This window comes from Bos mutus, chromosome 18 (assembly GCF_027580195.1).
Source record: "Bos mutus isolate GX-2022 chromosome 18, NWIPB_WYAK_1.1, whole genome shotgun sequence".
Lineage (NCBI taxonomy): Eukaryota > Metazoa > Chordata > Mammalia > Artiodactyla > Bovidae > Bos > Bos mutus.
The window spans coordinates 49,420,807-49,445,160 of record NC_091634.1 but is presented as its reverse complement, the minus strand read 5'-3'; the positions used below and the strand labels follow the sequence as shown (position 1 = coordinate 49,445,160).

General features: G+C 57.2%; 1 protein-coding gene across 1 annotated transcript in view; it reads left to right on the top strand.

Annotated features, from left to right (window-relative positions):
* Nucleotides 1-23,425, top strand: part of JPH3 (junctophilin 3) — a 74,407-nt gene extending 50,982 nt beyond the window's left edge. Inside the window, exons 3-5 of the mRNA XM_070386877.1 lie at nt 19,778-19,902; nt 20,888-21,786; nt 23,345-23,425. Of these exons, the coding sequence (XP_070242978.1) occupies nt 19,778-19,902; nt 20,888-21,786; nt 23,345-23,425 (1,105 nt within the window). The remainder of the gene's footprint in view (nt 1-19,777; nt 19,903-20,887; nt 21,787-23,344) is intronic.
* Nucleotides 23,426-24,354: the final 929 nt, after the last annotated feature.

Below are 24,354 nucleotides of genomic sequence, written 5' to 3'. Positions count from 1 at the left end.
CCTCCCTCGGCGGGGTTCCTCCTGCCTGCTTCTAGCACTCGCCGGGGATCTGGCCTCCGGGGAGCTCCAGAGTTTTTACAAACATCTCATTAATCCTCTGTGAGGTCCCGTGAGCTTAAGCCCGCGCAGCTGTGTCTTTGGAGAACTGATGATTAGTTATGAAATCTCCCCCAGATTCTCCAGCTGGACGCAGAGCCTTGAGGTACTGCTGGCATCTACCACCTCACGTCCCATAGGACGAGGGACGTCTGCAGTCCAGTGTCGGGGTCCACCCTGGGTCCTCCCGGGTGGAGTTGGCTGAAAGCCCCTGGTCCCCCCTGTACACCTGCAGGAAATGTCAGGTCAGTGAGTAGATTCCTGATCCAGGATGCTCACCTGCAGGGTGGGGCTCCGAGCCCAGACCAGGTGTCTTGTTCCACCCACACCTGACTTGGGAGATGCTGAAAAAAGAAAAGGAGAGACTGGTTACTGTTAGACAGAAGCCTGTGCCCAGACTGGAGCTTCATCAGAGTGGGAGGAGCGGGCACCTGAGCTCAGCAGGCAGGATCTTACCCCTGCCCCGTCTGTCACCCAAAGCAGCTTATCAACCTCCCCTGGGCCACAGCGTCCTCCTCTGTAAAGCGGGGTGATCCTCACACCAGCCACTGGGATGGATGCCACATGGAAATTGCAGGGCGTCGGGTTGCTGGGACCGGTAGGCCGGATGCCTGAGAGCCACCAGCCCAGGAGAGGGGGGCAGGCTGGATGGCGCAGAGGGAGGAGGATTAATGACGTTCGTGGCAAGACCAGCAGCTGATCCAGGGCACGACCCTGTGCCTGGCCCTGCAGGGGCCTTCGTGTGCTCACTCTGGCTGAGGAGCTTATGTTTAGGGGCTCTGGGGCTCAGAGAAGCTGGTGGAGACCTGGAGGACTTCCTGGAGGAAGTGCTACTGCAGGCAGAGGACCTGGAGCTGTCGGAGGGAGGACAAGGAACAAACATCGGAGGAAATGGGGGGCCAGCATCACACAGCAAGAATCCAGCTACATGTGGAGCCCAGCCCCGTGTCCAGGAGGCTGTGGGAGTTGTTCCTTTAGCTCTGCCTCCAGCACAGCTCCCTGGTGCCTCAGACGGTTAAGAATCCGCCTGCAATGCAGGAGACTTGGGTTTGATCCCTGGGTGAGGAAGATCCCTTGGAGAAGAGAATGGATACCCACCCCAGCATTCTTTCCTGGAGAATCCCATGGACAGAGGAGCTTGGCGGGTTACAGTCTGTGGGGTCATAAAGATTTGGACACGACTGAGTGACTGACTTTTTCACCAGCATAGCTCAGCCCTTCCTGGACTGTGGGGACTTCCTACAGCAAGTCAGGGACTGAACGAGGCCCATCCCACCACTGGCAGCCAGTTCCTACAAGCCTGCGGCCCTGATCGAGCTCGCTGTCACTCTGCAGGAGCAAAAGCAGTGATGGGGTCACCAGTGGCGGTTCCGAATGGGCACGGGTGGGTGATTGCTGCACCCACGGGGGCCCAGGTAGAGGGACCTGGCAGAAAGTTGGCACCACCTCTGAGCGGCCTTTGTCTCCACTCCTCATGGAACTGAGGCCTGGAGGAGGGAGCCCACAGGTTCCACCCGCAGGATCTCAGTGCAGGGCCGGCCCGCAGGCCTGGGCACACGTGGCCCACCTGGCCTGGTTTTTGTTTTATCAACCAGCCAGCAGCGCCCGTGGGTTCTGCTGTGTGAATGGCCAGGTGCTGGATCCGTGGGTGGACCCTGGACGAAGGCCCATCCCTCACCCACAGCGCCATCCCCCGACTGGCCATGCCGTTACACCCTCTTTTCCATCCGCTCATTCAGCAGGAGAGTGTCTCCTGAGATACCTCTGTGCCCCAGACAGACGCCGGAGACGGGCACAGCCATTCTCAAGGGACTGGGATGGGGCAGGGTTGGGGAGCCAGTGTTCCTGGAGAATCACTCACCTGCACCATCCGTCCACCATCTGTCCAGTCCCCGGATGCCTGGTGGGGCCGGTCTGGCCCCTGCCGCTGTCCTTGGTACTTGGCAGGAAGAAGGAAGATGCTGCTCACGGAGCATCCGCGCTGAGGCAGGAACAGGATCTGGTCCCTGAGTGCCAAGGGGAAAGGGTGGGGGGTGCAGGAAGGACTTCCCCACAGAAGTGACTTTGGTCAAGAGATCCCAGGGCCAGTGGGATCGGGTCCTGGCCCTCCTGGAGTCAGGACGCAGTCTTGCCATCACAGAGGGGGCCGCGGGGGTAAGCAGGGCACTGGGTGGGCTGTAGGTAGAGTGGTCATCTGGGTCCCCGACCCCAAAGGGCCCTGATGCTCAGCATCACCATCTTGACATGCCTGATCCTTGGCATCTGTGTTAACTCAGTGCAGTTCGATGGGGCAGCACGTAGGTCTTGTCCTTTATCCCAGGGGCAAGTTTGCAGCTGCTTGCCCCCTGACCTCTCCGGGCCCTGCCTGCCCTTCCAGTCCCACAGTGTGGCCAGTGTTGTTAAGGGGCCCATGTCCCGCCACTGCTTGCTGCTCCGTGGGACCGGGGATGTCGGGCTGGGCACACAGGCCACGCTGAGCTAAGCCAGGTCACAGAAATTTGGTGGGCGACGGGGCGGGCTGCCTCAGGGTTCTTGGAGAGCCATGGGGGCCAGAGTCCTGGGCCCAGTCCAGATGTGGACAGTCTGGTGCCTTGTGAAACTGAACACAACTGAGTTATTTCAAGTTTCAAGCAGTAAGTAGGCAAACCAAAGAGGGCAGGGACCTGCTTCCTTTTAAACTGATTTAAAAAAAAAAAAAAATTTTTTTATTTAACTGGGTTTTAAGTGACTGTGGATTCCATGGGGCCTTACCCTGGTCTCCTTCCCTCTGTCCCACCCCTGCCCAGCCCTCTCCCTGGCCCCCACCCTGTCTGGGCACACAGACAACCCCTGGCAGATGCGGCCTGCCCACTGGAAGGTAGTGCTGGCATCAGCCATCTCCCCCTCGCTGGGTGGGAATATAGGCTACTCATGGGGCGGCAGCTCGCCTGCTATTCCTGGTGTGCGGGGGCTTGGGGTGCGGGGTGCGGGAGGAGAAGGGGGGTGCTCGCTCTAAACATAGACTGCAGCCTGGAGGGAGGTGGCGGGAAGGAGGGAGAGATGATGGTGGAAAATCAACTCTTCAAGAGACGAGTTTCTAATGAGCGGCAGAGCCTGTGGGTTGCCGTGGCAACTAGGGTGTGCCTCTCCCCACCTCCAGCCCCACCCCCACCCCCTTGATCATGGCCCTTCTCTCTGGGCTTGCCCAGCTCAGGCCACAGGTGGGCTTGTCAACGCACCAGCAGTACCAGCAGGGCCCTACCTGCAGAGGCCTTGGTGTTCTCACCTGTTAAATGAGGAGAGGGGATGGTGCTGGCAGCCTCAACATATCTTTACAAACGGTCCTGAAATGAACAACAAACCCACCCTCACTGTTAATAACCAAAGTGCAGGTTCAAACTACAAGGGTATAATATTGTTTCATCTGTCAGCTTGGGAAGGAAAAAAAAAAAGTGTCCCACTGAATTGGAGATGTGGAAATGGGCAGCCACACTTCTGGAAACGTGTCCTGAAGGTGGATTTGTGTGTCAGTACCAAAGGCACAAGGATGTCACTGGCCCTTGATTTGTAAAAAAAAAAAAACAACTGAGTAGAGAGCAGCCTACCCATCTGTCCGTGGGGCAGGCCCAGTGTGTTTGGCTCAAAAACCACGAAAGAGAACAAGAAAGGCCTGCGTTTGCTGGTGTGGAACAATGTCCAAGACACAGTGGAAGGCGGACAACAGAAGAGGCGAGAGGCAGAACCAGGTCGGGGGCGGGGCTGGTGCCGGCGTCCAGACTTCCTAGCGTGGGAGCCTGTACAGGCTTCAGAAACAGTGTGGAAAACCACGGGGAACTCATTCGTCGAAATGTGTGTGACATGCGACAGGCAAAAGCAAGTCTCAGGAAATAGTACGTGGAGTGTGACCCCAGTTGTATTCAAACGAGTGTGCCTGTACGTGTGGGTTTCCCCCACTATCCAAAAGCAGAGCACATGTATAAACTCTCTCCTGAGCTGGAATGATGTGAAGCAAAGAAGTAGGACTTCAGTCCGTGGGGTCACAAAGAGGTGGACACGACTGAGCGACTGAACTACAAGGACCTCGGGGCACATCTGGCTCTCAGATGCACAAGAAAGTCCAGGCAAAGCACAGGGGCTTCCCGGGCAGCTCGGTGGTAGAGAATCTGCCTGCCAGTGCAGGAGACACGGGATCGACCCCTGCTCCAGAAGATCCCACGCGCCACGGAGCAACTAAGCCCGTGAGCCACAACTACTGAAGCCCGCGTGCCTAGACCTGTGCTTCACCCCAGGAGAAGGCGCCGCAGTGAGAAGCCCTCCCACCCCAACTCGAGAGTGGCCCCTGCTCGCCACAACTAGAGAAAAGCCCATGCAGCAAAGACCCAGCACAGCCAAAACAAATAAATAAATCCAATTATATTTTTTAAGAAAACCCCACAGATTCCGATGGAGGTCACAGTGCCAGCGGCTGATGCTGAGACTCTGGCTGTGGCTCCCTGGGAAGGGGCTTGGCCCCTCTCGCCGCACAGCCAGCCCTGAACTCTGTTTTCAGTTTTCCTCTCTTCTCATATGAATGATGGAAAACAGGGATGAATGTAGGTTTTTCTGAAAAACAAAGTGGCATAAAGTGAACTTTGGAGAAGCAAGGGATCCCTTTATGTAGAAGGAGAGCTGGAAGGGCGTCGGCCAGAGTTAATAGTAGTTACTGTGGGGCTGGGGGCTTCCCTGGTGGCTCAGGCGCTAAAGAATCCGCCTGTAACGCAGGAGACTCGAGTTCCATCCCTCGGTCGGGAAGATCCCCTGGAGAAGGGAATGGCTACCCACTCTGGCATTCTTACCTGAAGAATCTCATGGGCAGAGGAGTCTGGTGGGCTACAGTCCATGGGGTCGCAGAGAGTCAGACACAACAGAGCCGCTGTCTACTCAGCACTGTGGAGCTGAGTAGATGGGGAGGGTGGAAGGGGAATTCACACTCATTCTCCACAGTTTTTATTTAAACCCTTTTTAAAAAAAAGAACTCACATTTCTATATATACACACATGTGTGTGTGTGTGTGTGTGTGTGTGTTTTTTTTTTTTTTTTTTTTTTTTAAAAGAGAGAGCATCCAGCCACAATAGCCGGGCACTGGAAGATTTTTAAACCTACATCTTCCGGGCTGGTCCCACTGCCCCACTATGAGGCAGACACCCACATCAGCCTCCCCAGCTTCTCCAGCACACGGCCTGCTCCCCTGCCCCGGGCCTTGAACCCCGCTGCCACTTCATCCCAGGACTGTTTGCCTGGCCAGCTCCTTCCTCTCAGGCTTCGGGAAGACCCGTGTCCACTCCAGAGTACGGCCAGCGCACACTGCTCCGTGGTCGTGTCCAAACCAGCCTCCCCATCAGGCCGCCCACTTCCTCAGGGCGGGTCCTCCCCCTGTGCTCGGAGTCCCTGGTGCCCCCACGTGTCCAGCGCGTGGCTGTCAGCCCACCTGGAGCGAGGGGACGAGCGAGCCCTGTTCTCCCAGGGGGTGTCTGGCGGTGACGGGGCCCTGCCGTGGGAGGGCGTGTCTGTGTCTGGGTTGAGTTTTATACCTCCTCTCTGCCGTTTCCTCTTTTGATCCAGGAGGGTGGTTTTCTAGAGTTTGGTGTATTTTTTTTTTTATGTATTTATTTTTAATTGGAGGATAATTGCTTTACAGTATTGCATTGGTTTCTGCCATCCACAGAGTTTGTTGTATTTTCTAACTCAGAAAGGAACTGTCCAAAACAAAGGAAGTTCAGAAGTGGCCAGGCACCATGAAGAGCAGGAAGAGGGTTGCAGCGAGGCCCTGCCCCCGGTCTCCCACCCCCTCAGCTGCACCCAGTCAAACACAGCTGCCCTTCCCCTGCCAGTGCCGGCCCTTAATTCCTCCCCAGAGAAATACTTCCATCAAAACAACAACAGAACAGCAGACTGGCTGCTGCCGTGAGCCGGGGAACGGCCGTGAGCGCTAATGGGCATGAGATTTCTTAGTGGTGCTGAAAATGTAAAATCCGGTTATGGTGACAGTTACAGGACTAAGTACCCTGAATATCATTGAACTGCACCGTTAAATAGGAGAAGTTATTATGTCATAATTATGATATGTAAATTACCCACCGTGCAAACCTCGTCTATGAAATACCCACTAAAAAGGAAAACTGAGCTGTGTGCCATCTACGCCCTGTCTCAGGAACCTTTACTGAGACCCCACAGGATCCTTGTTACTGTACCTTTTTCAGTTGAGACCCAGAGAGGCATAACATGCCCCAGATGGAGAAGGAGGTGGATGGAGACTGGATGCCAACACTCACCCCCATCATACCTTCTTGGGAATTGATGAGGGTCCTGGGAAACCTGGGTTGCTCTCAGAGGGGCAAGTTGCGGGGGGGTCACTTTCTGGGAGTTATTTTGGCCTGAGATCAAAGGTTTCAGAGAAGTGGAGAATTAATACCCTATAGTGACTACAGGACTATACTCATCTGTAGCATGGTGACTGCAGCCACAAAATTGAAAGACGCCTCGTGGAAGAAAAGCTTTGTAAAACCTAGATAGCGTATTAAAAAGCAGAGCCATTACTTTGCTGACAAAGGTCTGTATAGTCAGAGCTGTGGTTTCTCCAGTAGTCACGTACAGATGTGAGAGTTGGACTATAAGGAAGGCTGAGTGTCGAATAATTGATGCTTTCAAATTGTGGTGTCAGAGAAGATTCTTGAGAATCTCTTGGACAGCAAGGCAATCCAACTAGTCAATCCTAAAGGAAATCAATCCTGAATATTCATTGGAAGGACTGATGCTGAAGCTGAAGTTGCAATACTTCAGCCACGTGATGTGAAGAGCCAACTCATTGGAGAAGACTCTAATGCTGGGAAAGACTGAAGACAGGAGGAGAAGGAGGTGACAGAGGATGAGATGGTTGGATGGCATCACCAACTGGATGGGCATGAGTTTGAACAAACTCCAGGAGATAGTGACGGACAGGGAAACCTGGCGTGCTGCAGCCCATGGTATCACAGAGAGTCGGACATGACTGAACAGTGACAGCAGTACCTTTCAGTAGGTTAGATGGTGGACCCCAGAAGACTTGTCCAGCTGGAACCTTAGACCATGCCCTTATTGGGAAGAAGGGTTTTTGTAGATGTAATTAAAGATTTTGACACGGGATCATTCTGGCTCAGGGTGGCCCAAATCCAATGATGAGTGTCTTTATAAGAGGCAGACAAGGAGAGACACAGACACGGGAAGAGGCCACGGGAAGATGGAGGCAGAGACCGGCGCAGCCCCATGACAAGGACTGCCAGGGACCACCAGCCCTGCAGGAACCGGGAGGGAGGCCTGGAACAGCTCTCCAGGGCTTCGGGGTGTGAACTTCCGGCCTCTGGAACTGGGAGAGAATAGGTTTCTCTTTTAAGCCCCCAGTTGGTGGTCACTTGTTACTGCAGCCCCAGGATCTCCTACAGACCCCAAGGCTGCTCACCGGGTGGGGTCTCAGCGTCAGACCCGTGACCTCAGGGCCTCCCCCGCCCCCTCTCGTCTCAGCGCTGGGGCCGGACGTCCCTCTGTGAGGCATCTTGACCCCCGTCTGCTCTGTGCTTTGTGAGTCAGCCTCGCTGGACCTGCTGGGGCACTGGACGGCAGTTCCTTCATCACTTTGAGTTCTCTTTTCTCTTCCTTTGAAGGTTTTTTTAATAGAAAAAAAAGAGGTGGAGGGGGAAGTGGGGAAATATGACAGGAGGAAGAGAGGCCAGCTGTCGCAGTTTGATCCAGAATGTTCCCTGGTTTTCTGGGCTGCTCATCTTAGACGCTCTAACTGGGTCTGACCAGATGAAAGACCCTTTTCAGGGCCTCAGGTGGGATTCAGGCAGTACAGACCCTTACCAGTTTCCTGGCTTCAGTAGAAAATGCCATTAAAATAGCTGCAATAAGGGCCTTGTTTTATTCTGGCTTGTTTTTTGTTTGTTTGCTTTTTTGGCTGCACTGAGCCGTAAATGTGCAGCATCTTCAGTTGCGGCCTGTGGGACCTAGTTCCCCAGCCAGGAATTGAACCCAGGCCCCTCATATTGGGAGCGTGGAGTCCTAACCACTGCACCACCAAGGAAGTCCCAGCTACTGTCCTTTTTTGACTTGAGTCATCTTTGAAGATCCTGCCAGCCCCCTGCCTTACTTGTCTGGATGGACTGAGGCAGTGGACGGGGGCTCAAATGGCAGGTTTATTCCTTCCCAGTCCTGGAGGCCGGACGTCTGGCATTGAGTTCTGGGCAGGCTGGTTTGGGGGCGTCTCTCCCTGGCGTGTAGACCCTCCCCCCTCCCTGCGTCCTCACGTGGCCTTCCCTCTTTGTGTGTGTGCTGGTCTCTCTTCTTAAACCGGTCATCAGGGTTTAAGGGTTTAAACTGGATCAGGGCCACCCAAGTGACCTCATTTTAACTCGATGACCTCAGTAAAGACTCGAGGGTGCCCGGCTTAGGGCTTCAGCGTGTATATTTGGGGGAACACAAGTCAGCACACACGTGTTCTCAATGTCTACAACATACGAGTATTCTCTGTAACACACCTGGCCGTGGGGGCTGAGAGCCATGCTTGCCCTGGGGGTGATGCTGGGTCTCCTTTGCCTCGGTTCTCTCCCTTGTGAACTGGGTCATGTGGGGATTTGATGCCCCCCCAATGGTGCTCGCCACAGCCTGGCTCCTGGCTGGCACCGTCGGAGTCCCCATCAGCCAGCAGGCTCTGGTCGGCGCCTCTCCTAGTGAAAAAGCCTCCATTCTCCATTTTCTGCCCCGTCTCTGCTCTCCTCTGTGGCCCGAAGGTGTGGACAGGGAGAGATGACATGAGGGCAGTCCTGAATGGGGAGCCAGCGAGCAGCTGATGGGGCCACATGAGGCCCTGGATGCGGCTTCTGTTCAGAGGGGTCGGGAGTCTGGTCCTCCCCTGGCCTATCCCACGCACCCTGGGCTCTGTACCACCCCTGTGGACCCCGAGCAAGCCTCTCCACCCCTGGGGCCCCAAGTTGTCTTGTCTGTGAGATGGGGGCTTTGCCGACTTCAAGGGGCCATGGGGCTGAAGGGAGGGTGGCCACAGCTTGCAGCGGCTTGAAGTGGGATCTGAGTTCCCTGACGGGGAATTGAACCCGAGCCCTGGAGGTGAGCGCACCGAATCCTAGCCACTAGACCACCAGAGACTGGCAGCTAGAAGTGGGTCTCCAGGTCTTCTCTTCTTTGAAGAAAATGTTCAGCAAAGAGAAGGAAAGTTTGTGAAACAGGTAGAATGTTTATTATAAGTAAAACATGAAGAAGGATATGTGGGCAGGCTCAGGGAGTCTTGCACTTTGGGAGATGGTGTAAATGCTCACACGGCGGGCAGTTTCCAGGTGTTCTCTGGCCAGTCATCTCGCATTGTCTGGCTTCGTGTCCATATTCGATCTGACCCAGGGCCCTCCCAGATATGTGCATCTTTTACCCAAGATGGATTCCAGCACGAGGGTTTTGGGAGGTTGGTGGGACATATTATGGTCTGACACTCCTCCCTCCTCTGATTTCCGCACATGTGTGGTCTGGGAGATCTCCTTGACCCTGGGAATGAGAAATATATGGCCTCCTTACCTTTACTCAAACAGGGCCCAGCTCCTCCCTTCCACCTTACCGTTACCTTGAAGTGTCAGAAAGAGATGAAGCCCAGCTGCTCAGGGGCCTGACTGCCCCACCCTGTCTCCTGGCGACGCAGTGCGGGGGGCCCCTCTGCTGTGTCTGCCCACTCGGGGCTCAGGGCTCAGCCACCTGCCTTTAGCCCAGTCGTCCTGGGGGAGCGTCCATGCCTGGGACTGCGTTCTCACTGGTGTACACACAGCCTTGCATATTGCATATTTCCATCTATAGGGATGCACTGCTTCTCGGCTGGAAGCCCCTAGCAAGGACCTAACGATGCGAAGGCAAAGGGTTACTGCACTGGCCCTGCCTATGAAAGGAAGGCTTTTGCGCCTCTGTCTCCCCTTTTTTCTCCCCTCGACTCTGGCTTGCCTACCAGCCTCTCTTCAAGGGAACTAAGCCCTGGATTCTGCCCTTAGAGATGCCCACACTACTCAGGCCACGTGTAGGTGGGGACAGATACAGGTCTGGCTCTGCCCTCCTCCAGGCAGGGGGCGGCCTTGCTCACAACAGTTAGAAAGAAGAGATCCTGTGGCCGGGGTGGGGGCTGGTGGGGCTGGGGCTGGAGGGACAGTGGGGCACCTGCCCTTCCTCCGCCCCCTGTCCCCAGCCTGACATCCCACCCACCAGGGTGGGCTGAGTGGTACCCCTGAGAAGTCACCTCCACCTGCAGACACCCTGGAGACCCAGCGCAGCCCTCTTTGGGGAACAGATCAACCAGAGTGAGGGTCTGGAGACATAGTCATCCTAGATAGGGGTGGTCTGAGTCCAAGGACAGCGCCCTTACGAGGTTGGGGGAGGGGATGCCATACATGGAGAAGACAGCCCGTGAAGGCAGTCATGGAGGGACATGGATCGACCTCAGTTAAACCGTTATAAAACCAGAGGGAGGAGGTGGTGGTGACGAGGTCAGGTGCCGTCTGCAGGGAGACCTGCTGGGAGGACAGTATAAGGCCAGAGGGCAGGGGCCGTGGGGATGAGAGATGGACGTGGAGCTTGGTCATGGCCTTGGGCAGCTAGGGCAGGGCCCCAGGTTGTCAGGCGGGCAGGGCCACGATCCTTCTTCCTTGGGCCAAGAACACCTCTTCCTGGACCCGTGGAGGAGCCCTTGGCACCGAGGACCTCATGCTCAGCTTGGCCATCCCGGCTGGAATCACATGTGGGTGGGCTCCAGAGGCTCCTGGGGGCCCTCAAGAAGGCCGTCAGGAGGAGGAGTGGGGTGGGTGGGAGCCCTAACACCTGGCTTCCGTTTGGCGCCTTCCCCCTGAAGGTGCTCAAGGCACGTCTCCACCTCTGAAAGACGGTCCTTCACTGGCTGGAGAAGCGTGTGTACCTGTCCCTGCCCTGAGCCCCAGAGCGCGCCAGATCCCGGTGCCTCAGTCTCCTGACTGGTCAGTGAGGAGTGACCCACACACCGACCTCAGGGTCATCACAGGTGTGGAAACCAGCCAGCTTCCAGGGTCAACAGTGCCCACGACAGTGTGTAGAGGACCCCTGAACCCTGGGCATCCCTACACGCGCACAGCAGGCGCTCAACAAGTGCTGAATTGAATCCGGGCATGAGAAGGTCAAGCCTGGACTTGGGGAGGGGGGCTGGCGGCCACGAGTGGGACCACACACCTCCTCCTGAGCAGACAGTGAGCTGGGCGGCCAGGGGCAGCCCCGGGGGTGGGCACGCCTCAGTCTGGGGTGTGGGAACACGTCGAACCAGTTCACTGCAGTGTCAGCTGGGGGCAGAGGGCTGGCTGCAGACAAGCTCAGGTTCCCAGGCCCGCCCAAACCTGCTGAGTCAGACACTTGGAGGGGCTTGGCCATTTGGGGTTTTATCACACACACCCCACCCTCAAATAAGGTGACATTCCCAGTTCCCAGATGGACAGAGCTCGAGGGGACCCAGGCAGGTCACTGCACGCCCCACCCATCTGTCCATCCGTTTGATGCACCTATGGCCTTGTTTTGTGCAGCCCTGTGTCTGGGAGGTGGTGTCCCCCTGGTTGGCGGGAACGCCCGGCCCTCCTCTCTGGGAGCTGGGGTACAGGGGGCAGAGGTGCAGGGCACCAGGTGGACCTGCCAGGTGGTGGGGACCCAGCACTCCCCAGCCGGCTCACAGTGCCGGCCCGAACCCTGCTCAGCATCCCCAGCGGGCAGGTCCCCATGGGGGCCGTCACCTCACTGCCAGCCGAGAGCCCTGAATGTCTCACTTCCGGGGAACCTTCGCGATGCCTTGGGAGGTTTCTTCTCTATTAAATGCAGTTGCTTGATTTAATTTTATTTTAGGGTTGCCGCAGCGTGTTCTTTTTATATATGTGTGAACGTATATGTGTAAATATACGTATGATGTTGGGGGATTAATGTCCGTGTGTTTTTACTAAGCAAAGCTGCAGGAACCAGACCGCGGCCCCTCTGGGATGTCTCTCATCCCTCCCTCTCGGCGGGTGTGTGTGCGTGTGTGTGTTCCCGAGCAGGCGGGAACAGTGGGACCTCCTCTCTGGGAGCCTCCGGTCGAGGGGGTGTTCACCAAATAGACCATGAAGGGGGCTGGATATGGGGGTCGGGGTTCAGCCACACCCACCACGCTGGCTTTGAGGCCAGGCCAAGGTGGCTGTCTGAGGATGGGCACCCAGCTCCCGCCGTCCAGCCGGGCCTCCCAGGAGGGTGGGCAGGAGGTGCTTATTCTTAGTTCCATGGGCTCAGAATAAACAGGGAAACAGCCCATCACGCTGGGCCTGATGAAAGCTGGGCCTCCATCAGCCTCTTGGATGAGCCCATCCCCAGAGCTGCTGTCATGTCTGAGCCACGTCTCCCTTGGGACAGGGGGGATGGCACACGAGTGTTTACACAGGATGTGTGTGCAGAGATGCGCTAGGTGACGCCTGTTGGCCTGACCTCTGGGGGGATTTGCACTGAGTTCTTCCAGGTGGGCGCTGATACAGTAAGGTTCACGTCGTTCCTCTAATGACGGACCAGCAGCCCCACTAGTTCACAGCGCACAAACCCTCCTTGTGCCACATCCCCCATGGCCCGCAGTCTGGCCCTGCCTCTGCCCCAGGGGCCTGCCCTGCCCACGCTCCCCCACGGTCCTCTTCCTGCCGCCCCATCCCTGGGCTCCAGCATTGGCATTTGTCACAGTGAGTGTGGGGACCTGCCGTTAGCGGGCGTCAGGGGATGCTCCCTGGAGGGAGGGGAGGGGTGTCGACGTGGAGTCACCAAACCTACTCGGACGTGCACTGTCCCCTCCGGGCCCACAGTGCTGGTCGCTGGGTCATTCCAGCCTTCCACACTTAGTACTGGACTCAGCCTGTGTGGCTCCCCATCCTGCATTGAGGAAGCCTGGAAGCCAAGATGCTTCCTCCAGGCCCAGAGCCCAGGCTGGCCACCTCTCTCTGAGCCGAGGCTTTGATTCTGTCCGGCAAACCCCCTGAATGGGATCGATGCTGTTTCAAGCCTGCCTTGGGCCCCGGGGAGCTCAGAGTCCTTCCCTGGCCCGGGCCCTCCAGCACCCTCTCTGTGCTCAGCCCGAATCCTTCCTTCTTCCTGACCCTAGAATACTCCACTGTCTGTTCATGCATCAGCCTGCTCAGCATGGAAAGAAGTTAGCAAGAGGCAAAGTCATAGATAGGGCTTCCCAGGGGGCACTAGTGGTAAAGAACCCACCTGACAATGTAGGAGACACAAGAGATTCGGGTTCCATCCCTGGATCAAGAAGATCCCCTGGAGGAGGGCCTGGCAACCCACTCCAGCGTTCTTGCCCAGAGAATCCCCATGGACAGAGGAGCCTGGTGGGCTACGGTCCATGGGGTCGCAAAGGGCCAGACACGACTGAAGCAACTTAGCACCCGCGCACGAGCACACAACGCCATAGATAAGAAGCCGCTTATTAGAACAGGAAGCTTGTGAGGCTTACAGGTGGGTGGACGAGAAGGTGGGCTACAGCTCTATAATCAAAGGAAAACTGGGGAGGAGAAAAAGACCACCTTCTTCCTCATTCTTGAGTAGGCGTCAGGCTTCCATCATCAGCTTCTCCTCCAGGTTGGGCAGGGGAGTCTTCTTGTCCCTGCTTGGTCAATCCAGGACTGTTGTGAGGCATTGGAAATGAGCGAAAAGGTGGTAACATATGCTAAAAATGGGACATCATCCCAGGCTTCAGTATCATGTCGCCTTTTCCTTATAGCTTTAATGAACACGTCCTAGGAATCAGTAACTGCCTGAGCCCCCTGGGCAGGGAGCGGGTCTCGTGCCACCACCGTTCTGCTGTTTTAGGGTATGTCTCCTGCTCCTATTGCATGGTTTTGGGGATAAGCAAACCTGCTTTCTGGAGTGACGTGAACATACAGGGTCTCCCATACTTTTTTCTTTGCTTCCAACCCCCAGTGGGAGTAACGATTTAATCACCTACCTTGTCCCTGGAACTCTTAGGGCTTCGAGGCACCCGCTCCAATGACAGGCACACCTGGAGACACACGAGCCCTGCCCCCACCCTCCTGTCCTTGCAGCCTCCTCGCTTGAGGCGCTTCCACTGCTTGGCTCACAACCTGGACACGTTTACTTCTCAGGGTTCCATTGTCTATGACAGGAGCACACTCAACTTGGGGGCCAGGCCCGTCCCGACGTCACGTCTGAGGGCCTTCAGGAGGCTCAGCGTGGACGTCACCGGCTTGGGGGACACTCGTTAGCCAGGTGACGACCCCGGGTCCCCGGGAGTAGAGATAGCACAGGGTGGTGGCGGCGCGCCACTCAGACCCCAGGAGCAGCCCTGGGACTCGCCCCGCCACTCCACCCAGGAGGGGGTCACCGTCTCCATGCAGCGATGGGAGGGGCTGAACTGAGGCTCAGACCCCTGGTGCTGGGCTGGGGGTGCAGGTGGGAGTGACTGCCCTGGGGAGGCGGCTGTTTGGGGCTGGTGCGAAGGTCCCGGCACTGGACAGGGGTGGTGGCTGCGTGGCCTGTGGACGTGCCGGACGCCCCTGCCCCGCAACCTCCCAGGCGGCGCCCTTGTGACGTGCGTCTCCCTCGGTCAACTCAAACATGCATGAAACGTCCACACAGGGAACCCTGCTGACCACCGAGGGCTGGTGGGGAGGCTCTGGGGGAGATGGGGGTGACTGATAGAGGGAGCGGCGTCTTTGGGGGTGGGTAGAAGATTCTAGGATTGACTGCAGTGGTTGTAGTACAGCTCCACAAATGGACTAAAACCACCGAATTGTGCTCCTCGGATGGGCGAGTTATATACGTATACATTGTGTGTGTAGTCACTATTATATTATGAAAGTGAAAGTGAAGTCGCTCAGTCGTGTCCGACTCTTTGCGACCCCATGGATGGTAACCTACCAGGCTCTGCGGTCCATGGGATTTTCCAGGCAAGAAAACTGGAGTGGGCTGCCATTTCCTTCTCCAGGGGATCTTCCACACACACTATTACATATATATTATATACAACACACTGTAACACTGTTACATAGATACACAGTATTTTATATATAATAGTGGGTGTATATACAATAGTGTGTACATAATATATATACTATATATCCATGTATATATACACACACATATGTACACACACTAATGTATATATACAGTTTTTTTAATTTATTTTTTAATTGAAGGATAATTGCTTGACAGAATTTTATTGTTTTCTGTCAAACCTCAGCATCAATCAGCCATAGGTATACATATATCCCCAGCCTCTTGAACCTCCCTCCCATCTTCCTCCCCATCGCACCCCTCTGGGTTGATACAGAGCCCCTGTTTTAGTTTCCTGAGCCATACAGCAAATTCCCATTGGCTATCTATTTTAGATATGGTATACACACTATTATATATACACACGCTATTATATAGATACAAACACTATTATATGGATACACTATTATATATACTGACATTATTATATAGATACAATTTTGTAGACACACTATTATATAGACAGTATTATAGACATGCACACTATTATAAACACATATATACACAAACTATTATAGATACACACTATTATATACAATTATATATGCACCCTATTTTATATATACACACATTTTTATATATACATATTGTGTGTGTGTGTGCGTGTGTGTGTATATATATATATATGGGATTCACTGGTGGCTCAGATGGTAAAGAGTCTGCCTGCAGTGCAGGAGACCCAGGTTCAATCCCTGAGTGGGAAAGATCCCCTGGAGGAGGAAATGGCAACCCACTCCAGTATTCTTGCCTGAAAAATCCCATGGCCGGAGGAGCCAGGTGGGCTACTGTCCATGGGGTAGTACAGAGTCGGACATGACTGAGCAGCTTCGCTTTCTTCACTTTCACTTAACTATATATATGTATACAGACACTGTTATATATACAAACTCACATAGACACACACTGTTATAGATACACAGTATTATATACACACACACACTGTTACAGATACACACATATACACATGTGCATGTATTATACACACACTGTTATATACATATTGTTGTTGTTTAGTCACTAAGTCATGTCCGACTCATTTGTGACCCCAAGGACTGTAGCCAGCCAGGCTCCTCTAAGCATGGGATTTTCCAGGCAAGAATACTGGAGTAGGTTGCATTTCCTTCTCCAGGGGCTCTTAGCACCCAAGAGACTGAACCCACGTCTCCTGCATTGGCAGGCGGATCCTTTACCACTGAGCCACCAGGGAAGCCCTTTTATATATATACATATACTATTATATTTATACATACACACACACTATTATAGATATACACACAATTACACATATTCACACACTGTTATAGATACCCTATTACAGATACACATGCGATTTTATATATACACACCACAGTATATACATGCACACTATTATATACACACAATTACATATATATATACACACACTATTAAATAATACACTAACATACAATATACACACACTAGTGTGTATACACAGACACTGTGATATAGACACACACACATTACTATATACATGTGTGTGTGGATGTGTGCTCAGTCATGTCCGACTCTTTTGTGACCCCATAGACTGTAGCCCACCAGGCTCCTCTGTCCATGGGATTCTCCAGACAAGAATACTGCAGTGGGTTGCATTTCCTCCTCCAGGGGATCTTCTCAACCCAGGGATTGAACCTCATCTCTTGCGTCTCCTGCATTGGCAGGCAGATTCTTTACCACTGCTGCTGCTAAGTCACATCAGTCGTGTCCGACCCTGTGCGGCCCCATAGATGGAAGCCCACCAGGCTCCCCCACCATCCCTGGGATTCTCCAGGCAAGAACACTGGAGTGGGTTGCCATTTCCTTCTCCAATGCATGAAAGTGAAAAGTGAAAGTGAAGTCACTCAGTCGTGTCCAACTCTTAGGCCCCATGGACTGCAGCCTACCAGGCTCCTCCGTCCATGGGATTTTCCAGGCGAGAGTACTGGAGTGGGGTGCCATTGCCTTCTCCGCTTTACCACTGCACTACTTATTATATATATACATACATACTATTATACACACACACATGCTATTATATATGAATACACACAATTATATATACACACACCGATATATATATTCACACACTGTTCTATGTATATACACACTATTACATATATATTATATATATACACATTATTATATATATAATACACACTCTGAGTTATATCTCAATAAAGTGTTACTACAAAAGCCAGCCCCTGGCACATTCTGGAGAAGCTGCAGCATCAGCTGAGGCAAGCCCCGGCCCACGGGCAGGTTCCAAGGGAGCTGGCCTCCTGCCCCGACCGCAGCCCTCTCAGCTACGGGAGCTGCCTTACAGGAACCAGGTCACACCGTCAGTCCAAGACGGTGTGAGTCTTGGACCATCGGTCCAGTCCAGCGTGTGTGGGGCTGTGGGGCCTCACGGGGTCAGACGAAAACTGTGGGCCCCTGCTGAGGGGAAGGAGGAAGCAGGTGGAGCACTTCGAGTACGATTTCAGGGTGCCCTGGTCTCCAGGTCGGGGTTTCCATGAAGGGGTCACTCACCGGGTCCCACGCGGCAGATGGACAGAGAAGGAGGGGGAGACGTGGAGGGGAGCTGGCTCACCCGATGGGACCCCCGCAGCCGGAAACCCTGCCTCGGTTCTTGCCCCTCTGTCCCCAGGGCTCTGGCCCCAAGATGGGCCTGGGCAGCCGGGGCCTCACAGTGGCCCTCGCCGGGTCTGACGCAACCCTGCCAGTTCTCAAAGTGAACACGGGCCTCGGCCAGCTGTGCCCCCATCAGGGCGGACGGGACAGCCCCTGAGGGCCACAGACATGCCCTGTGCCTTCAGGGGTGCAGGTGGGGGACACCCCGCGGGAGCCCGTGGGCTGCAGCCATGGCTTATCAACTGATGACAACCGATGAGCTCCGTGTTCGAAATTGGTCCCGCATTACTGGCTCTGCCGCCCCCCAAGCTTCCTGCCCCTCGTCTGTCATGATGACAACCACGGGTTCCCCTAGGGATCGTCCACGGGGCGCTGCTTCTCCACTTCCACTCCGAGGGGCCCGGGCGGCAGCCACACTGAGGGACTCTGTCTTTCCCCGTTGTTCGGAAACCGTGTGGAAGGGAAGAATTTCCCCAACATTGTGCTTTTACGGTTAATTCTGTCTTAGCGGCCGGCTCCCAGGTGAGGCGGCGGGCTGGCGGGCAGGGGGAGCCTGGAGGCGGCTCCTCTGGGTCCTGCACTCCTGCCCACGTGATGACGTGCACACTGTCTGTGTATGTCACACCCTGTTTTCTTCTTGTAAACTCGTCCTGCAGGGGCATTCTGAAAAAAACAGAACCCTGTGGCTTACAAGGAGTGAGAGGTCTCCAGGTGGAACCCATGGAGCGGGTCCCATGGGCGCTGAGGGGTGTGTAGCCAGGCTGCTCAGAGCGCTCCGGGGGAGGGAGCAGGCCCCTGGAGGGGCAGGCTGCAATCGTCTCAGGGGACTGGCAGTTGGGAAGCAGGCCCCTGGAGCCAGGACAGGAGGCAGGAACAAGTGGAACCCAGAGGCAGGTGAGACCCTCCGTCTGGGTGACCCAGCGCTGCCCCCAGCGTGTCTCATGCGGACTCAGCTGGGGAGGGACAGGTCCGAGCGTTGGGCCAGAGGCTGTCCTTCTGGAAGTTTCTGGGCCGTACATCAAGCTCGTTTGGAGTTGTGGCTCCCGTGTCCACCCTGGGGTGTGAGGTCCCCACGCTGGGCCTGTGCCCCCACATGAGGGCAGGGCCATCACCAAATCCGAGCGACTGCGGAGAACCATCGCCCTGAGTGCTAAGGGGAGTCGGGCCTCGCCTTCTCTCATCACCTGGAAACCACGGCTCCCACCCACATTGGGTGGTTTTCTCAGACCCCCTGGGTGTGTCTCCTCCACGTCCACAGGGTTGGCGGCACCAGCCTGCGGAGGCACTGTGGTGGCCAGGACAGGGTCTGGAGGGAAGAAATGCTGGGCTGGGGGCCAGGGGCCAGCAAACCCATCCTGTCCTGTGACCTGGGAACAGGAGCTGTGCAGCTCTTGGCTCAGCACCCCTTCACACAGGGTGGGACAGAGGCTAAGCAGTCGCCTGGGGCAGGTCAGAGCTCGTGTGCAGGCAGGCCACACTCCTTGGGCCCTGGCACCCTCTCTATGCCAGGCTGGTGGGTCCCGCCCCTTCCTACTCCAGGCCGGCCACCTGGAGCACGGCCCACTCTGAGCGCTGCTGGCGGTGGCATCAGTTCAGTTCAGTCGCTCAGTCATGTCCGGCTCTTTGCAACCCCGTGGACTGCAGCATGCCAGGCTGCCCTGTCCATCAGGGAATAGCCACCCCCAGAATCCCCGTCTCTGGTCAGGGCCACACTGAGCACCAGCCCACCCCTGGAGGCTGAGACGAGTCAGTCGGGGGTCTAGTCTGTGGCCAGGACCCGGGGAGGAGGGACACTCCTCAGGCAGGACTGGGCTCGTCCCAGGCCAGGTTCCACTCTCGAGTGTGGCCTGCCCTGTGCCCACAGCGGCTGGAGGGCACCGAGGCCCTGGTGGGACTGTGTGGGTGAGTGAGGTGTCGGGTGCCCTGTCCTGGCCCATCCCGGGCCCTCATTGCCCTCCCGTCTCCCCCGCCCAGGACTTCCCACTCCCGGGCCAAGGCGGAGGCAGCCCTCACCGCGGCCCAGAAGGCCCAGGAGGAAGCGCGCATCGCCCGGATCACTGCCAAAGAGTTCTCCCCTTCCTTCCAGCACCGGGAAAATGGTGAGTCCGCGCGGTCGGGGTCCCTGGACGCCTCCCACGGGCTGTGCCCCAGAGCCCCCCGCCAGCCCACTGCATCCCTCCTGCCTGCCTGTCCCCCAAGGCTCTGGTGTGCTCCGCACCCCCCAGGGCTGTTCTAAAACTCTGACCCTGCTCTGCCCGACCAGGTGGCTGCCCGCCACGCAGAAACTGTGACCACTGAAGCCCCTAGCCTGCTCTTTAGTCCACATTTAAACATCAGCAGCCACACATGACCGAGCTGGTGGCCGAGCTGGTCAGTGAAGCTCGGAGACACTCAGGGGGTGCCCACCTGTGCTCTCGGAGTGGGGAGCGGATGAAAGGAGTTAGAAGCCCCTCGAGTCAGCCAGACCGGGGACCCTCCTCCCTCCTCGGGAGAAGGGAGGTGACTGGTCCAAGGGTCTGCAGAGGCTGAGGTCCTGGCAGCCCACCCGCCACCCTCCTCGCGCAGCTCAGGATCACTGCTCTAGATGCACGTCTCCCAGAGCGACTGGAAGGCTCTTGAGGTGCTGGGGTCGGATCCGTCCTGGGACCACCCCCTGGAGCTCTGCTCTCAGTCCTGCCTTCACGGCGGCCTGGAGAACCCCAGGACCCAGGATGGGGCAGGGGCAGTGGGACTGTCACTTAAACTCCACGTCCTGCCTTGCGGAGGGTCACCCAGCACAAGACGCTCTGTCCTCAGCAGGAACGCATGGGGGTGCAGCCTGGGGATGCACTCTCGGACCTCGGGTCACCTCTGCAGCTGGGGGCCACCCCATCATCCTGATCCGGTCACCCTCAAAAGTGCCCACAGATGGGGATGGGGGTCTCCTCGGGACTTTGAGAACACTGTCCTCCCACTTTCTCTGCCCCCCCGCCACCCACTGGCAGGCAGTGAGTGCTGCCTGGCCCAATCCTGGTCCCCTCTGGGCCTGAGCACAGAACCCCCCGAGTTACCTGCCCGCCGGCACCTGTCTCCTCCCTGCCACAGGGCTCGAGTACCAGCGGCCGAAGCATCAGCTTTCCAGCGACGACATCGAGGTGACCTCCACGGGGACGCCCCCGCAGCAGGACAGCCCCGAGCTGTACCGCAAGGGCACCACCCCCTCGGACCTGACCCCCGACGACAGCCCCCTGCAGAGCTTCCCCTCCAGCCCCACGGCCACCCCACCCCCGGCCCCCTCCGCGAGGAACAAGATGGCCCACTTCTCCCGGCAGGTCTCCGTGGACGAGGAGCGGGGCGGGGACATCCAGATGCTGCTGGAGGGCAGGGGAGGGGACTACACCCGCAACAGCTGGGCCGAGGAGAAGGCCGGAGGCTCCCGCGGCGTCCGCAGCGGCGTCCTCCGCAGCGGCCAGCCGGCCGATGACTTCCGCACCCGGGGCGCGGGCCACAAGCAGTCCGGCAACCCCAAGCCCCGGGAGCGGCGGACGGAGTCCCCCACCACCTTCTCCTGGACTTCCCACCACCGGGCCGGCAACCCCGGCCCCGGGGGCCCCAAGCTGCTGGAGCTGGACGAGGAGAAGCTGAGCAACTACGAGATGGAGATGAAGCCCCTGCTGAGGATGGACTCGTACGCACAGGACGTGCACCCCCCGAAAAGACGCTACAGCAAGGGGGGCGCCGGCCGGGGCCCCGGGGAGGACCACCGCCCCGAGGACCGGGCCTTCGGGGCCCAGAGACTGCGGTCCAAGTCCCAGAACAAGGAGCACGCCAGGCCGGCCCCATGCGCGGAGCCCGCAGTGCAGAGGCTGGAGAGCCTGAGGCTGGGGGACAGGGCGGAGCCGCGGCTGCTGCGCTGGGACTTGACCTTCTCCCCGCCCCAGAGGTCCTCGCCCGTAGCGCTGGAGTCTGACGATGAGAACGGGGACGAGCTCAAGGCCAGCACAGTGAGTGGGCACCAGCTGTCCCGGGCAGGGTCGGGGATGGGGGGTGGACAGCGAGAGCCCGACCCCGCCCATCTAGCTCTCAGTACCCTCCCCCGCAGGAAGCCCACCTACGGGGATTCCCCAACTGCCTCTGACAGCTCCAGGAGAGGGTTACTCCCCCAGGCCATCTTTCCAGCAAAAGCACCTGGGTGGTTCTGAAAGCTCCCCCAAAAGAAATGGGCATCCTGGAACGCCCACCCCCAGACCTTACTCCAGCTTTCTCAGACCTCTCCCCCTGCTGTCCTCACCTTTAAGAAAAGTTCTGTGTCTTGGACGGAAACCCAGAGGCCAGACAGAGCAGGTGGGACACAGGCGTGTCCGCTCCTACGTGGGTGAGATGGATATAGTGCCTCAGGCCCCTGGGATCAGATACCCGGGCGGGGCTGTGACCCAGGTTCCTTGGGCCTGTTGGGGGTGGGGCGCCTCCTGCTCAGCTGTGAAGTCCACATTGTCTCCTGCACACCCACTGCGGAGGGCAGGCGGTTTGGAGGAGAGGACAGAGACCTGGGCCAGACTGAGCGCTGGGGCTCTTGCACCCCGGAGGGACCCCCCAGGTCCCTTGCTCCCCCCACCCCTGGCTCCCACCTGGAAGTAGACACTCCCTGCTTCCTCGACCACATGGCGGCAGGCAGGACCCATGAAACTTCTCCGACCACGGCCCAGCGGCTGACAGACGCCCCGTGTGACCAGCCCTCAGGGCCCCTCGCAGCGTGCCCAGTCCCCAGCAGCCAGTGTGAGCCTGTGTCCAAGTGGAGGGCTGTCCTGAGACACGCCTGCCCTCTCTGAACCCAGGTGGTCCTCGCGGACTGAGCACCCAGCTCTCCTTCAGAAACATGTGTGGTGTGTGTGCACGCGCACGCGGTTAGTTTAGGAAGCCAAGCAATGGGCAGAGTGGGAGATGCAGGAAGGGCTTTATACTTAGCCCCCTGAACCGTGCTCCTGCTTTAAAACCTCTTAAAGCGCGTCTTGGGTGCTTTAAGACAAAGCTACTTATGGGAGCACCACCACTGCCGAACCCTTCCATGGAAGGGCTTCCCACAGAGACCTGGGGTGGCGGGGGCAGCCGCTCTGTTTGTCCCTGTACAGCCCTGGGGCCTGCAGAGGGTTGAGGTCCAGGGAGGGAAGGGCTGGGGTCCGCGTGCCCTGGTGGGCTTCGTGTCCCAGGATTGCACAGGGGGCTCCCAGCGGCTGCACGCCACAAGCCTGTGGAGAGGACTGGAGAGCTCTGCCCTCCCTGGGTTGGGGCCACACTTGGGTGGAGGGGCCACTTCTGAAGCCTGGTTGTGCAGAGCTGGAGGCAGCGACACCATGCCAGGGGGCGACCGTGTTCAGAGACCCGGGGCAGGAGAGGTGCGGGCCTGAAGGGCTTCAGAGTCCAGACTTGGACGCTCGAGGGAGCCTCTGACTGGTTCCTCAGTGATCCATGTCCGTCCCCCCGCAGCCTCCTGGAACCCCTAGTTTGGCTCAGGAGGAGGGGAGCGGCCTCAGGCTCACCTCACCTTTTCTCCTTCTGTTCCAGGGCTCTGCGCCGATCCTGGTTGCCATGGTGATCTTGCTAAACATCGGAGTCGCCATTTTGTTTATTAACTTTTTCATCTGAGGAGATTGTCACGTTCGCAAAAAACAGTTGGGGTACAAACGGGAGACGTTTCAAAGCGAAACAACAAAAGGGAAGGCTCGTCGCTTGGACACCCAATGACAACTTCCGAGTCTTTTCACAGAACCACACGATTGGGTATTACTCACAGTTTGCCTTTTTTTCTGGGTAATGTTTTTTGGATTTTAGCCACAGTTCCTTGCTTGTATAACACTATGCTGTGTGGCATGGCAGAAGGAGGCCAGCACGCCGACCCTCCAGCTTGACGTGGAAAGAAAAGGGATCCCGGCAAGTCCGCGGCAAAAAAAAAAAAATCGTCGTCGTCATCACACTCCATCTGGGACGTGGAGGGGGCAGCCTGGGCAGAGGATCTGGTGGTCCAGCCGTGGGGGGCTGGGGCGGGGTGGGGCGGGGGCCAGGGGCTGGGGACGGGCCGCACACAGGGAGTCCAGTAACCCTGCGTTCCTGTTCTGGACGAGTGGGTGATAGGCGTGGGCATCCCCCTGGGCCTTGTTCCGTCTCAGACCTCTGCTGCACACCAGGAGCGGGGGCAGGCATCTGCCCTCTCTCCTGCCCGTGAAGCCATCACACCCCGGTCCCTGGCACTGCCCCACGGCCCTCCTCACAAGGCCACCTCCCCACACCAAGTCTTATAGCCAAGTCCTTATTTTTCTCACTGTCTCTCCCTCTCCCACCGACCCAGGCCCCCAGGGCTGCTGTGCAGTGGGCGTCCAGGGGACTGGCACTGGGGGCAGGAGAGAGGGAGCACTGTGGTTGGGGATGGGGGAGAGGCCTCATGGGGACAGCCTGCCGTTGGGCCTGGGCCCCAGCACGTGGCGCTCGTGCACTGCGGGCACAAGATGACTGTCCAGGCTCCTGCCGAGGTCCACAGTCCAGGCTCCTGCCGAGGTCCACAGCACGGTCGGCCCCCA